Source organism: Neodiprion lecontei, chromosome 2 (genome assembly GCF_021901455.1).
Source record: "Neodiprion lecontei isolate iyNeoLeco1 chromosome 2, iyNeoLeco1.1, whole genome shotgun sequence".
Taxonomy (NCBI): Eukaryota; Metazoa; Arthropoda; class Insecta; order Hymenoptera; family Diprionidae; genus Neodiprion; species Neodiprion lecontei.
In genome coordinates this window covers 38,482,940-38,497,213 of record NC_060261.1, presented here as the reverse complement: position 1 = coordinate 38,497,213, position 14,274 = coordinate 38,482,940, and the positions used below count along the sequence as shown (strand labels likewise).

The 14,274-nt window shown below is 44.9% G+C and overlaps 1 protein-coding gene across 4 annotated transcripts in view; it reads right to left on the bottom strand.

Moving 5' to 3' along the window:
• LOC107225554 overlaps positions 1–14,274 on the bottom strand; it is a 162,861-nt gene that overhangs the window by 43,818 nt on the left and 104,769 nt on the right. For all 4 annotated transcript variants that reach the window (XM_046732738.1, XM_046732741.1, XM_046732740.1 and 1 more), the window contains one exon: positions 7,853–7,931. In XM_046732738.1, coding sequence (XP_046588694.1) covers positions 7,853–7,931 — 79 coding nt within the window. The remainder of the gene's footprint in view (positions 1–7,852; positions 7,932–14,274) is intronic.

Genomic DNA, 14,274 nt, shown 5'->3' with positions numbered 1-14,274 from the left:
CCAAAAATTGGGAGGTGAAATCGGACGCCCGGGAGTAGCGGGAACCAATGCAGGATCAGAGAACCGCCGGAGTAATACCTGACGGGGAAAGTTCGGCCAACTCGTGTTTACGTCCAGGAAGCTATGTTTACAGTTTCACCATCTCCCGCGAAGTCCTATCAGCTAAGTCTGCCTCGGCTTAGCTTCCCCGTTCCTACCCTAGTTTTCTTGTCAGCTGGAAAATCCGGTCGACCAGACGAACAGCTGCCAGAGTTTACACAGCGGAAAGGCTCCAAAGCTGATCTCGAAAGATCGATATCGAGGACTTTATCCATTAGTTAAGTGACTTCTATTCATCGCCTTGCAGCGATTAAAGAGTGCGAGAGTTGCGGCTTCAGTCGTGCAATGGGAATTGACCGGCGTTCGCGGTGGAATCGTACCGTGGCGGAGAAAAATTTATTTTAGGAAACAGGTTGACGGTTTGAAAAATGATAATTCGTTTTCTTTCATTCCAAGTTTATTCTTTAGCGGTGTAAAAATTCATGTGCTTCTCAGGTTCAGGCGAACCAAGCTTGAGAAATATGTCGTTAATTCGAAAAACGTGGTAAATCCAGGTGGAAGTGCAATAACTTAGGCCGGTAAGCTGATGTTGGGTTTGAAAAAACGAGTCACATTCGTATCCCGTCGATGGTTGACCTCGGATCAAGGGTGGTGGGGTCGTTTTGTTGAGATATCAAAGGGTGTGGGGAGCATTAAATGGGATGAATTCCGTCTCCGGGACGTTTGACTGGTGGTCGACATCCCTCGTCGTAACGTTACGTCATTTGGATGTCCGGGGGTGGTTGGAGCTAGGCATCGTCTTCGCTTTTCACCGACGTTGAGCGGCACTCAGCGAGAAAATCACCGTCGAGCTATTGTGTCCGAGTGGGTAGCCGGCGTCGACTGCGACGAAGGAAGAGGCGTCGCGGTGGAACGGGGAGGAGGAATATACCGAGAGAAGGGTGCACGTAGCATCCGAGGGATGTGTGTCTGCGATGGATGGAAAGGGAAAGGAAGAGAAGGAAAGGAATGGAAAGGAATGAAACACGTCTTGGAGAAGTCGATGTGCGCTTTTTGCCGGGCAGGTGGAAAAAAGCGGCCGTTAAGTGGGATGAGCGGGTTGAAAACAAGCCCTTCCAGAATCGGCGAGAGCGAGGAGAAACCGAGCGTGTATGACTGCAGCAGCTTTGGAGATGGATGATAGACGCAGTGCGGGAGTTTATAATGGTACGGCTAACGTCGCGCTCGGTTGCACGTGTGCATGTGCATCTATTACGAATCCTCGGAGAGCTCTTTTGTCTGATGCCTTCTTTTACTTGGGGTATATTTCTGCGTTTCATCTAGTCGGCGATCGGCGTTGTACGGCATCTGTCTCGCGAGCTATGCCATTAAGGTTCTTCCCAACTGTGAAGGGTAACAGGTATCGGAGTTCGTTGCCTCCTCCTATTCGCTTCCGCACATGCGGCGTTCGGAATATACAACTTTTATAATGCAGAGTCGATATCTCTCGCCGTCTATTACAGCCCTTCCAGAGACGGACGATTCCCTCTGTTCGACACGCGGGTGGTTCAATCACTCAGCCGCCAGACGGAAGATCTGATGAAAAGTGTCTCGGCGCAGGACAGTCAGGACCTAGGATTTTTCGGATCTCCCTAACAAATTGTTTCCATCTGGTCCCCGTCCTCCCTGATACCCACCGACTTGTTTTCACCGAGGGGCGCTGATCCGACGAAATTCCACCTATAAAACTGTCTAAACTGCCCATTGGTTTCGCGCACAAATCGATCACGTCACACCGGACGATTTTGCGGCTTAAGCTCGTGAAATGCCGCACCGAGTCGGGCCTTTGCGGGTCACCGAGGTCGCCGGGTTCGACGGGGTCAGGCGGGGCTCTCTTCTCTTCCGTCAAATTGCGCACCACCATTGTCCGTGCGTAATTTGTCTTTGTCGTTCCCACCGGCGACGTTGCCTGCTCGACTAGTTGGAGAACTTGACTTTAAAGAATCGCAGACCCCGGGCCACGCCGCATCGTCGAGTTCCGGGCTCCCGGCCACAGGCTTCGACGATTGAAAGGGCGAACGGCTAACGCATCGTTCATCGTTTCGCTTTAATATGCGCTGTGACAGTAATCGTTTAAAATCAGCTTTTCCTAAGGGATAGCTGTTGGGGCCCGGAGGGAATATTCTTTGAACACGGGATGGTCTTCTTGTGGCTGTGAGTTTAAAAAGCACGGAATCAGTTACACACTTGCCAAGCAAATTTATGAAATTATTCAAATGAATTCATTGAGACTCCCGTGAAATGTGTTCCTTTAATTTTCTCCAACATTGTTTTAGATTGTTTTATATAATGAAATTTGGCATTTCTCGTTCTTCATGCACTTCAGCGCGACGCCGCGTCGTCGCGGCGCAGTTCATTTCTTTTGTCTCTAAATTCTATCCCTCTGCGTCGTATCAGGCGGACTGTTTGCTGGGAGTAACTTATGATGTATATTGTTAACCGGTGCTGCGCTCGAGCTCGAGCGGTTTAAAAAGAATAATGGCGGGTGGCGTAAAGAAAGGAACAAAAGTGAAATGGATTAAAATGCACGTAAAATACGAAGAAATGGAAAAAGTAAACAAGGCGAGCTTGCAGGGATGGGGCAAAGATCTACCGCGTGGACTACGAATATTTCTACCACCTGTGATGACCCGAGGTTTTATATTATTTATTATTGATTATTATCAAAATATCCGACCAGGTATTGTCTCTCTCGTATCTTCCCCCCCCCCCCCCCCCCCCCCCCCCCCTCTATCCGTCCTTTTTCCATGTAACGTAAACTTGTATCATGGCACACGAAACAGCGGACGCTTAGGCCACTCGTATTGTATTTCGAGTGGATAATTTATTCATTAAGCCCTTGAGGCCCTAGAGAAGAGAAAGAGAGGGAGAGAAAGAAAGAGAGAAAACGGAGAAAGAAATTTAAGGTTGGAAAAAAAACGAAGAATGAAGAATATGCATTCAATTTAAAGAACCCCTTAAGCCCTTTGAGAATCCTTGGTAGTATTTCTTTCTCGGTAGTTGAGAGTCGCGTATTCCCGTGAGATTGGTTGAAATTTAACTTCTTTAGATATCTGCCAGGCACATACGCGCGGTGTTCCGCGGCATTTGGCGTTTGGTTCGAGCCAGAAGGTTAAAATATTCCTATCAATTTTCCTTTCGTATTGCGTCGTTGTTATTGTTCTAAATTATTTCACGTTATGTTTCAATTTACTTTACTGTGCTGCTCGACTTCCACGAATAACGGGACCCACTTTTCGACACATCGTTTTAACTTTTTAAAACAACCCGAGGGATGGGGTCTCGACGTTTTGATTTCTCTCCTTGGCTCTAATTAAACATTCACTTATGCAGTGATATTTGTACAACGGCTTTGGGGGAGGAAGCAACTTAAAAATCAACACGAACGGTGAACGTATCGTGTGTGCCAGTTTGTGCACAGTTTCGTGATTTCCGGTATCTCACGATCAGCCCTCCAGTGACATCACTGTGGAAAATGTACAAATGGATAGCATGAAAGTTGTTCATAGATTCAAATATGAAATAACAACCCCTGGTTCCGATTCATTCCCGTACTAACAGTCGTCGTTTTGGAAATTGGGAATATTCGGTCTTTAATTGCAAGACCTTGTCGTTACGTATTTCGTATCTCTCTCGAGGAGGAAATCTTATAGGGATTCTCGTGGAATGGAGGTAAGTGCACGGTCAACGGCCAATTACTCGAGGCTTCCTATGTTAATTGGTTTCCTGAAGGGATGAAGCGAGGACTAAGAGGTTAATGCCGGGAGATTGGTAAGCCGGGATCACGTTCAGGATAAACGAGATGTGATACGTTGGGTCCACAGTCACGGAGTCAGTTCTCGAAACTCTCCGAAGTCCGATGATCCAAACCCGAACCCAAACCACTTTGGCCAGTCGGTTAAAAAACTATAAGATGGGGAAACGCAGCACGCTTTCCGCTTTCAACCTCTTGTCCTCAGGAACTCGAGATTCCCGTTCATGAATAACGCAGAAAGAATCAGCCTATGTGAAAGAGTAGAAAATGTAGCGCTCGTAGATCTGGCGAAGATGTACGGATCCGCTATAGTCGCTATAGTGCTTCGTGAATGATTAACGAAAGTGGAATTTTTATCGGCGTACGTACATATAGATCGTGTATGAATGGTCTCTGTCGCGAGTGCTCGTCCTCTTCCATCTCTCGATGAAGAAGCGGCCCAAACCACTATCACTATTTTAGTGCTGTACGCCAAAGGGGTTATTCTATTGCGACACTCGAGACTCCGGTAACTTTGAGCTGGAAGGTTCATTTCTTCTTTCAAACCATATATCTACTTTACAGAGTGATTTGAAAGCACGTTGTACTTTGAGAAAAATAACTGAGGAGTATGAGGTGCACTGTACGGAGATAAAAAAGGAAACAAACGCAGATCAAGACAGTTCAAAATTCCTCAGAGTCTGTACCAATAAGAAACCTAAGTTATACCTCTGACTGTTCGAATCGACTTGCTTGATGTTCTCCGGGACAAATGTGAATGAACCGAAGCACGAGACAATGAGATATCATGTATATACGTACTGCGAACGAGAAATGTACGCGGTCTACAGGCTATCGATGCTGCAAAATTTTGGAAAGTTTAGTGATGGGGATAAAGCAAGGTTTCCGACTTCAAGGATGTGCGTGCATGCAAATTTAGTTCCCCATCATTTATAAATTATCCGAGAAAATCGAGTACAGTGAGCGGTGTAAGTAACAACTGATGGGTATAATAAACGCTCGTTTTTAATTGGACGAGGTGAGTTGAGTCAAACGCAAATATGTGAGCGTGCAATTTCCCGCGAGCCAGGTTCGTTAATACGAGTATAAAATTACACTATTATGCTCATTAGCAGGTAAAGGTTGTTCAACATCGAGTTACGGATTTCGTTACCATGCCTTTTAGGAGTCGCCTCCGACTTCCAATAATATCATTGGATTAGATTCGTTAACAGTAAATTTAATCAGCTCTGATAAGAAGTGAAACAAGGAAACTGGATTGTAAAATCGTTGCTGAAAGACAAAGTAAGAACAATCCAGGGCTTCGATTCTAGAGCGTGTATCCGATTTTATTCAAATCACCTATAGATTTAATGAACCCAAATACTTCTTTGGGTTTAATTTCAATCCCGACTACAATCGAAAGAAACAACAAGTTACGTAATATCTGACTGTCAGAGAAGCACCTACTGCTAAGTATTATAATTTTTCTCTCGTATTCAAGTATCTGTTACCTTCATATCAGGATTTTTAACTTATTTCACGGATCATTTCTACAAGTTTCGAACCATAGGTAATTATACGGATTCTGGCGCTCATTTCCTCGTGCGCTTCGACACGGGCTGCAGCATCTACGAAAGGAGCGTAGATACCGGTACGGGTACCCTAAACAAACGTAACCACACTAATTTCAAATGGTGTACGGTGCCTAATTCCAGGAGGGCGATGAATCTGACACCTTCTACCGTCCCTCCTCTATTCACACAACCAGGCAGATGAGGCTCTATCATCCCATCTTTCTTTCCGTCTCGCAGCGATATTTCCCCCGCTTTCTCTCTCTCTCGGCTCAACTCCTGATCTTAACCGAACAAGGTTAAGTCCGGTCGTGAGTATTTCATGAATAAATTTCAGCTTCGAGTACCTGTAGTAATTAAATTCGATTTTTGATACAGATCTTACGCGGGGTGTAATTTGTCCGTGAAATGAACCAAAACTGTTATCATTATTTTTCCTCTCGATTTCCGCAAGAGCATTGACTCTGGATATAGTATAAACTGTGGAGTCTGCTCGGTATTGGGTTTTGTGTACAGTTGTTGGATGTTGTACGTGTTCTGTTCGACTCAACGTTTCGTACCATTTCGCACGTCCTTCCAAGTGACGCTGCCTTCGAGGTGCAGCCCTCATGTTGTGCCTCCAAGTTCAGGGTGATTTATTGTTTGAGAGTCTCGCTCGATAAATCAGTTGATGGATATCGAGCTACAACGATTTTCAAATCAAACATTTTTTACGGCCCATACTCGGATTATCACAACTAACTTATCTGCGCGATGCGTTTCCTATTGAATAAGCATGGGATATCCTCCTGTAAAACGTAACTTGTAGAGTCACGGCCGGCCTCGCCGAAACGCCGCGCGGACGTCAATGTAGTGACAGTCAAAGAAACCGAGTAGGGGCTGACAGGCGCAACTGTTCGCACCGTGACAGTGATTGGCATTTCTCCACAAAACGCTCAATGCTCATGATTGACGATATTTGCATTATTCGGAGGGGGTTAAATTGTACCAAATCGAATCTCTGTTGCCTCGTACAACCGGGACTTAATCATTATGCCAATAACCGAATGTGCTGCTGGTGTGCAAGGAGAACAATTAACAGTATAAAATCAAAGCACGCCAATCTCTGTTGACCGTCGATCCATTGAATGTCACGAAGTGACAATCGCTATGACTTTGCATCTTGTGACAATTGTCTTTGCAATTTTATTCGTGGCTTATACGCTTGCAATATTTGCTCGGGAATCGCAGTTGAACAATAATAATGATATTTGTACACCTGCAGTGTCCAACGTCGCGTCCGTGGATGCGTTTGAAAGTTCTATACTCCTGTACCTACACGGAGATATGTTCCTAGAGGTACTTTGCCACGCTGGGTGAAATTACGGCGGGAAGAACAAATAAACCTGGTTCAGTTCGCGCGTTAGACTTTGAGACGGCGAGAACTGGAATTCAGAGGCACGTTCCTTGCATAAAACACATTATCCTCCCCCTTCATCCCTTCGTCGTCCGCTGAAAAGGCGCTACCTTAGGTCGTCCTGCGACTCGGGATTGGCTCCGCTCAACTGATAGCTTTATGGCGTCTCGTATTTGTCTGGTAGCCCTCTCTCCGCCCGTCTCGCTTGACTCTTCTTTCCCTTGTACCCTACATATCCCGTGATTCCAACCCCGCATTTTCAAGCTTCCATCCATCTCGTCTCCTCACCTAACAACAAGTTCTTGCAAGCTCGCGGAGATTGGATTAGACGCGCAAGGCCCAAATATGAAGACAAATAGTGCACCCGCTGGATTCTCTCGACCAGAGTTCAGCTGCGAACGAGTCGAAACGTTCTAATTTCACTGAAAATAAACGAGCGAGTCTAGTGGATGAAAAACGCCAGCTAAATCGCGGTGATTCTGTAACGAATATAATATCTAAGATACCCGAAAAGCGGAGTGAGCATCGGATGTATGCGGGCAGATTTGGTGGAATATCGAAGGAGTCTGGGTGGCTGCGTATACCTATACACATGTATGTATGTATGTACGTAGCAACGCATGACGCTCGAATCGATTGGGGTTATGCAATTGGTACCAATAAATTACCATTATCGAATTCCACCATCTTGATTACTATCGTAAATGTTTGCATTTGCACAATTTGGAGCTGTGCAAACACGCGAGGTTTCATCGTGGCCTAGGTGTACCGATTCGAGAGGACATGTCGAGTGTTTGTAACGTCACAACACTGGGCAGGGTCCAATAATGGATGCGTATTGGCGTCAGAGGTGGCCGGTCCAGTCAAATATTGATACTGTGGAATGTTCATTGACCATTACCCATTAGCCACCACTACCCTCGTTGTACATTGTGTACGATTTCCTAGCTAGATAGAATTCAGTTCTACAACTCCAATGAATAATAATTTTCGAGCTTCACATCGCCAAGATATAATTTATTAGTTGATACGCGTGCAAGTAGTTTCGTTAGTTTCAAAAATTCAACTCACCAGTCGTTCCCGGTCTTGGCCACGTTTTGACGTTTGCGTCCGGTTTGATGAGGTTTTGGTTCCGCCACCATGTTCACATCTGCAACCAAACCAGAGAAAAATGTTCAAGTAGCTAAATCTTATGACAAGAAATTCTCATGAACATGAAATAAGAATTCAGTTATAGATTTGGTTGAACTAAAAATGAGTGTTATAAACCGTGGCGACGCAAAATCTCACCAGTCCGCTATCTGATTTCGTATATAAACTTCTCTCTCGTCCTAAGCTGAGACGGGAAGTTTATGCAGATCAGGGGGCCCACCGACTCAGTTTGCCAACAAAGTATGTAGTAACACGCCGCAGTCTATCGCGGCCACACAGCTGATGAAAAGCAAACATGCCGACTAATTGCGTCTCGCTCCTTGGCAAAGAAGAATTTCTCCTGTAAATTTTAGAGGGGGTCTCGTGTTAAGCTAAATCAGGTGTGTATCTTCCGGTGGTCCTCAGGGCTGCCACCAGCATGGCCAGCCGCACGAATTTCTGCCTCCGTCGAGCGCCCATGTGGTGTTTTGATAGGTTGAGTTAGGAAAAGAGAGACTCCTCGACGAAGGGTCGTGTCAAGTGAGGTAGCTGGATGCTACTTAGGGCGAGATTATGTTTGCGGTGCACCTCCGCAAAATTATCTCTCTCTTGCGGTTGAGGATGTGGGCTTAGTAGTCAGCTCGCAATGAAAGCGGCACATCAGACATGTCAAGGCGAGTCTGGGATCGCATTTAATCCTCACCGGAAGGTGACGTCGATCTGTACATGACATCGCGCTACCATGTGGAGCTGTTGATAAATAATCGATGAGACCGAGCGATTACCCGAAGCGGGATGCGATCAATGGTTTATCAGCTCAGATGAGCACACCAGCTGCACTTACGCATCCGGTTAAATATTTATCGCACATAATGATCCGGCTGGTGTGAGATCACTGGGAATAATATCCGGGGATAATGCAGCCAAAGTCACCCGGGGAGGCTTGCAAATAAAATAATAATCGTGGCGCACCGAACTCATGTGGAAACCCGGGGACCGAAGACGAGGAGGTCATTTTTACGTCCTGGCGGTCCAAAAAAATGTCATTTTTCGGACTTGGAACGAGTCGGGGTGGGCGATAGTAAGATGAATATGCATTTATGTAGGAGTTTTGAGTACTTCCACGGCCCTCTGGAGGTGTGACTATACCGAGTTACCCGAAGTTTGTGAGGAATCAACGTTTCTTTGCTGAACAATATCCGCGGTAGGAAGGAGGATGCCTTCTCGAGGACCGAGTTACCCTTGGAATTGGCGAAACGGCAAGGTGCGGTCGGGGCTGGAGGACAGATATACCGCCTCAAACAGACCACCGCCAACTTAACTCCCAGAAAGACGCTTAACTTTGGCTTAAGTTTTACTAAACGAGGTGCCATCATCCTAGTTAAATATCCGCTTCTCTTCCTCCTTTTTCCTCCCTCCATTCCAGGCGTCTATTTCTGCTTGCCATCGCCGGTCCTCCTCTCTTTTTCTTCATCTCCTTCATTCCCCTCACGCGTATACATCTATCCAACTCTCTAATACCTTTCTCTTGGTCGTTTCCTTGCCTTTCCACAATTTCATCCAACCAACCGAGCAGATTTGCATATGTTAATATTCCCATGGAATTATAGAACCCAAAGCCGCAAGCTTATCCCGTCTATCTATGAATCGGGCTGTTACTTTACCGGATTTCACGGTCATTTTCAATTTGCTTCATTCCGCGCTCTCCGGTTTTATACGGGATAAAAGGTACAGAGCGAGGAAGTACTGGGTTTGAAATGGATCAGAGCTATGTATACGGATCTTGGACCAGTCTGCGATAGACTTCGTTAACTGTTGAGGAAGGTAACGAAAGTTGATACCGAGTGAAGAAAACCGTATTAAATAAGCCGCGGCCAGATAATCAAGATACATGTTATATTAGCTGACGTGCTAACGGACGTATAAGTATTTTTCGTCTTATTCAAAACTTTCCGTCATCGTTAATTACCTTCGTTATTTGCTGCATGTGGATGATGGAAATGCTAAACACGGTGCGAGGTTGTTTGACGAAAGCCTCCAGGAGATACACAGAGTTTAAGCATGCTTCTATTCGAAATATAAGGTAGGTACTCATACGAACAACCGGCTTCTCTTTCAAAGTTAGGTAGGATGTAGTGTACACCATCCTTTGTTTCGTTGTAATTGGTATGATTCAATACCGTAACATTATGAACAGGCCCCAGTGCCACCGGTTCGTCTCTGCCTTGTCTGTCTCTCTCTTTCTCTCTCTCTCTCTCTCTTTTTCCTGCGGGATGTAAATCTCAGAACCTAGAATGAACGGTTCCCTCCCCCCCCCCCCTTCCCCTCACTCCTGCGCAAAGCTCAAGCTTTTTCATAATACATCAGAATGAATTTATGCAAGCGTGAGAAGTGAATTGTTTACTTCAAACATGCGGCAGTGCTCCCTCAAAAATGAGGCTTCAAACACCGACTTCCAACAGCATCGTGCGACTAATTACCTTCTGTGACGTCGTTAGTTTCGTACGACTCTTGCGTAACGAGGAAAATTCTTTGTACCGGGAGTTTGCGCATTTTTTTAACCGACGATACAGAGGCCGCCGAAAATTATTTCGCATACTTGCACGAAATATGATATTATTTTTAGTGAGGTATAATTTTTACATGAGCTGATATTTCACGTACTGTACTCGACGGAATGACAATATTACTAGTGAGTTAGGAATAGTTGCTACTGTTAGCCAAGGCGTTAACGTAATTGAGTCAGTTCAGTTCGCATACAGTTTGTTTAATGTCTCACAGCTAGAGAAACGGGACCGTGACGTTATACCATACGAATCAATGGGTGATTGAGATAAGATGAACTGGAAACACAAATATCAAATATACTTATCGCTCAATTGCATTTTGAAACGTATATACGCTGGCAGGGATGATACAAACACTTGGGCACTTTGATGTTGCAAGATATTGGAAAATTGTTTACGAATGCTTTTGAGCGTGCCGATCTTACACCCCTTGAAGGGGGCTGCTTCGCTTCACTTACGGTAACGCAGTCGGTATTTATTGAACCATCTTCACCGTCTCCGTACATAGCTGCACGAACTGTTCTGATCGCCAACTTTACGAATGTGACTCGATGTAGGTATTTGATTGCTTCGGTTACAGGCCATCCGTATGTTTCATAATATTTTTATTACCTCATTTACCGTTAAATATCACGTCGGGTGAGCACATCGAGTTTTCGGAAAATAAATTTCGGGAGGTATTCCAAATGTGGCAGAGAGATGAATACGCACAGTAAACTGGAACGTGGTCAAATTGACCACCGACAGTAATTAATTGTGCTGTCCACGTATATGTATGTTCACCTATGTCACATACCTACAGTGCATATGTATAACTCGGTCACATCTAACCAGGAAAAATTTAATTAATTTCTCGCAGTGCGAAGATAAAGGATCGTTTAAAAAACAAAGATGTAGGATTAAAATTTTCAGGTTTAACTGCTGACCCTGTTCACAATTTAAGCATTTCGATTTATATAATCAGGGAAATATTAGACCGCGCTTTTTCCTTCCTGTTGTTTCTCCGTTGGAACGCGTTAAATCACTGTTAATGGGACTGGATGCTAACAGCGTTACGTTCTCTTCCGAGCAAAACACCTATGTATCCTTCTTCTACCGTGCACGAAGTCATTCCCACTAATTTAGTGACTCTTACCAGAGTGTGAGACGTTTGATTACGGGAAACTGTATGAAAGGAAAACAAAAGTGGAAAAAGAGGAGAAAAAGGATCAAGTGATCCAATCACACAACGCGCTTTACAATTACACATGAATACGAGAGAAGAAACGAACTTTAACTCGCAGTCGAACGCCCACATATTATATATAAACGTATGATACCGATATCCCGATTTACTGGAACAACAAGAATTCCGGTTCAAGGGTTCGATTTGCGGTCACTTCGAGGAAGACGATGACCGTAGAATAAATGTGCATGCGGAGTCACTGACGAAGGCATAATACCTACCGACCTAATAATAGTTTCAACGTTTTGTCAGGTTATTTTCGTGCCCGTTATAAGAGGGAATAGATGAGGCTACAGATGTGGGCTCTATAGACGGTGCGTCAGCCGTTCCAGGTTTGTGCTGTTCGCTTTGCTCGGCGGTTAGTCAACGTAGCGGCACGTTTATTTTCATCATTCGAACGACACAAGGGCCTCGTTGTTAGCGAAACGTGGGCGTTGTAACAACGGCCCGAAAGAGATGGACGAGATGACTCGACATCGAGCCCGAGGGCGTAAATAGATTTGAAAATCATTGACAGAGATATCGGCAGACACGTCGCCCATGCATTTATAATCATAGGCCAAAAGTTGCCGCAACTTAAGCGTTTTATGGTATTTTGAAAATCGACTGATTTTTATTATTAACGGAATAACTTGTTTTCTTTTCTTTCTTTCTTTTTTCTTTTTTCTTTCTTTTTTTTTTTTTGTTATTTGTTTGTTTTTTTTTCTTCTATCTCGCCGCTGATGCAAGAATCATTCACTCCTCTTGTACACAGATAAATTTGTGTGCTCATCCCACGAACTTTGGCAGACGTACGGATAAATATACGTCCATGTACGCATGTATGTACTGTCGGAGAAGACGTCTTTCGACGGCTTGCGGCGTATCAATAAACCAGGCAAGTGGTTTGCCGGTTGTTTGCATGTTTGCGTTGGTATATCCGCAGAGTGTTTGCAGACTCCTCGTGGCGCGCGAGTAGGAGGCGATCAACGTCCGGAGTATCTACTTCCGGAGGAGAAAAAAAAAAGTGGCGGAATACGCGGTTCGTGGAATATTCTTTTTCATCGTAGTTGAAAATAGCACGTCCTGTTTCTCATGCGTTATTCGTCAGGATTTTAATGCTTGTTTCGTGTTTCCTAAAACTTCTCAATTCGTGCTTTGGCGGGGTTGAATTAGAACCAAGCGTAGGGTCGATTTAATTAAAGACGGTAGGCGAATCACCTTCCGTTACCTGAAATTTCGTGAATTCCGAGAAGTTCCGGATGTAGGTTGTAACCGAAGACGCGTTGCGGAGTTTTCCGTTCTGGGATTTGCCCGATTTCCTGTACCTACCTTCCAACCACTCTGCATGGGTGAGAGACGCTGGCGTCGAGGTGGTGATTTTATGATCCTCAACGCTCGCGAAAATTGGTGGGCAAAGACAGGCGATACCGCAACCGTGTAATTAGCTAGAAAATTTATCTCTCTGCATAGGTTGTTTCTTTGAGGGTTTGCACGCAACGGGGAACACGACCAGGGTGGGTACCATGCCTAGCCCGGCAGAACTGAAAAAGCTGGTCTACGCGAAGCTTGTATAAGGCAAGCTGAAGTATACGCGCGTCTAATTTAACCGAGTGCGTCGCGGGGGTGTAGGTGTATTTATAAGTGAACCGGGAAACTTCTCTCCCCAGCAATAAATCCATTTAATCCTCGCAGATAAGGCTCCGAATTGTACGTTTTTATGGGCTCTTGTTTACCTTACAAATTAGGAACTTCCAACCGCTGAATTAACCTGGTTATCAATCCCTACGGGTGAAATATACACGGCTCACCAAAGCCGATCGGAATCCTCGACGAATATGCCCGGGGATAAACCTCCGCAAAACTAAAATCCAACCCTTATACGGTTCGCATATTCATGTTCGAGTTCCCGTTCATTGGATTCGCGAGACGCTCTGAATTGGATTGCCTGAAAAAATAGCCCACGAAATGTTTAACTTAAGATCCTTTGAGTGTTCGACGACGGTGTTTTGTTGTATCAGCGAGATTTTCTCGGCGATAAATGATAGAGAGCAATGAGGGAAAACTCTCTGGGTACATAAATAAATCAACGAAGAAATAAACAAATAACGACTGTCTCAAGGAGGCAAAGAGACTTGATGGCATTTGGTGAAACTGACGACGTTCGCTTGGAACTCCATCTGCCCACTGGTTCACCCTCTTTCTTTCTCAAGTGGAAGGAAATCCAAGGTGAACTCGTCAGCGAGGAAAGCGTGGAGCAACCCGACGAAAGATACCCTGTTATATTAGTCAGCTGATTATTCATCTCATTTATCGCTCGTTACCAGGCTTCCACCGTGCAGATCGTCCTTATTTTTAACGACCGTCGCAACTTGACTGTCCAAATTTAAATTCACGGTGTAACAAACGGGTATACATACAGCCCCAGGTGACGGACACACTGACTGCTTTAATAAATACTCTTACTTTTACAAGTAATTAACGCCTCTGACAGAAATTCGTATTGTGTCTGTTCAATTTAGTAACGTAGACTTAATTTCATGGCGGAGAAAAGAACGCAACACTTTCAAAAATGTTGCACTTTTTTGGCT